Source organism: Galeopterus variegatus, unplaced genomic scaffold (genome assembly GCF_000696425.1).
Source record: "Galeopterus variegatus unplaced genomic scaffold, G_variegatus-3.0.2 Scaffold7085, whole genome shotgun sequence".
NCBI lineage: Eukaryota > Metazoa > Chordata > Mammalia > Dermoptera > Cynocephalidae > Galeopterus > Galeopterus variegatus.
Window position 1 is genome coordinate 24,371 of NW_007733196.1, and position 2,236 is coordinate 26,606.

At 45.0% G+C, this 2,236-nt stretch overlaps 1 protein-coding gene across 1 annotated transcript in view; it reads left to right on the plus strand.

Moving 5' to 3' along the window:
• The first annotated feature begins 1,008 nt into the window (after positions 1-1,008).
• The window catches only part of LOC103607071 (transmembrane protein 131-like), an 83,863-nt gene continuing 82,635 nt past the window's right edge, over positions 1,009-2,236 (plus strand). The window contains 1 exon segment of the mRNA XM_008591623.1: positions 1,009-1,035. Coding sequence (XP_008589845.1) covers positions 1,009-1,035 — 27 coding nt within the window.

Here is a 2,236-nt window from a genome sequence, read left to right on the forward strand (position 1 = left end):
CCTGACATTAGTTTTTAAAAATATTCTATATGTACTTTCATTGTTTTTGTAAATTAGATCTGATAAAGGCTTAAGTTGAAATTTGGGAAACACTTTTCCTGATCCTGTAGCTTCTGGCATGTTAGGATGAGGGCAGCTTCATATTGGATAATTAAAAAGAAATATTCTGAGGCCTGAACTATGATTTTATAAATCCATGACACCAGTTGGAATGTTTTTTTTTTTTTTTTATTCAACAAATGTTACTGAGTCATTTCTCTAAATGCTTAGGACACATTAGCAACAAAACAGACCAAAATCCCTGTGCTAGTGGATGTTGCACTCCAGTAGGGTGTGGGAAAGAGACAGCAGACATAAATAGAATCAACAACAAAACTTGATGGATGTTAGAAGGTGATGTATAGTATGGAAAAAGGATGAGGATCGTGGGGTGGGGATGATGGTTATGAACAGGGGGTTGAGTTTATTAAGAGGGTGAGATTTAACAAAGATTTGAAGGAGGTGAAGGAGTTTGCTAGGAGGCTGTCTGGGTGAAGAATGTTCCAGACAGAGAAGACATCCACTGCAAAGTCCTTGAAGGTCAGAATGTATACCTAGAATATTCACAGAGCAGCCAGAAGACCCTTGTGGTTACAGCAGAATATGTACCAAAGAGGGGAGGGAACCGAAGGTGGGAAGGGGTGGAGTTCACGTGAGGCCTTTGATGGTGGGGAGTTATCGTGGGGATTTTGAGCACAGTGGTGATGTGGTCTGAATTAGGTTTAACAAGGCCATGCTGGCTGGGGTTGAGCCTGGACTGCAAGGAGACCAGTGAGAATGTGGTGGCCGGTAACCAAGAGATCAGGAGAGATGATGGTGCTTGGACTGGGTCGAGGGAGTGAGTCTGGTGAAGTTCTGGCTATGTTTTGAAAGCAGAGCTCTCAGGATTTCCGATGGATTGGATGTGGGTGTGAGAGGGAGAACAGTCAAGCCTGACTCCAAGGTTATGGCTTGAACAACAGAGCGGAGATGGCTGTGGGCAGAGTGGACTTGGCGGTGAGATCAGGAGCTTCGTTTCACACCTGCTGAGTTTGAATGTCTTTTAGACATCCCAGTGGAGGTGCTGGGGTTGGAGAGAGGGCTAGAGATGTAAATTTGGGAGGATAGAAGAGTAAGAGAAGAGGGCCAGAGGCTGGAGCCTGGGGCATCTCAGCTTTCCAGGGGGTGGTGGAGGAGGAGGAGCCCAAGATGTGACCAGCGAATTAGGGGAAGTGGGTAAAATAACCAAGTGTTTTGGAACTGGAACTTTTGTTAGCTTTTAAACAGTTCATAAATGTGGATATGTGCCATTTGAATCCACAAAAAATAATCAGCAGCTATATTTAGGAAGAACGTACCTTCCTATTGCTCTTGAGTTTTCTCTCAGCACATCCCTCTGAATATTTTTAATATTCTTAAACACTCTGAACCACTGAACAATTTTGGAAAATCAGGGGAAAGGGAAATGTGACTGATACTCCACTCATCCTAACTTTGCGGTTAATATTTTCGTAATTGCCTTCTCATTTTCCTCTGTAGTTTTTTTTTCAGTTGTAATCATGTTGCACACAACAGTTTTGTTTCCTGTTATTTACTTGTCACAGCAGCATTTTTTTTTTCATGTTGCTATTATAATGTTCAAAACACGATTTTGTTGGAGAGCTTGATTTCTTTTGGAATTGGTGTTTGTTGATGCAAGGATTGCATGGATCCCACCCCGTTTCTGCCAGCTGATCTTTGCTTTCCCTGCCTTCTTTGCCTGTGAGCACAAGATTCATACTGTGCTTCTCTAGGGATGGAGAATGCTGGAAGGAGAGGGAAAGTTGTTAGGGAGGAGCTGGTATGAAAAGGAGGCCCCGGAACAAGCAAGCCGGGGGCAGACCTGGCCAGCGGGAGGGTAACAGGCTGCAGGGCCCGGCCTGTGAGGAGAGTGACCACGCAGGGCCACGCTTTCTTTTGTGACATCCTCAGCAATCACACTTCAGCTCCTCAAGGGTTTGAAAGAAAAATTGCAATTCAAAAGGAGAACTCTTCATGCACAATTTGCATACGAGTGGCATCTGTGTAATTAAGGACAATTAAATTCTCCGGGCGGAATTGAAAGGGAGGCTCCTGCTATGGTTGCTGCCTTCCTGCTGCTGCAGCCTGTAACTGTCAGCTCACCGGAATTCAGTTGGAGGAATTCTGCCCACCTGCCCCCCCCCCCCCCCCCCCCCAC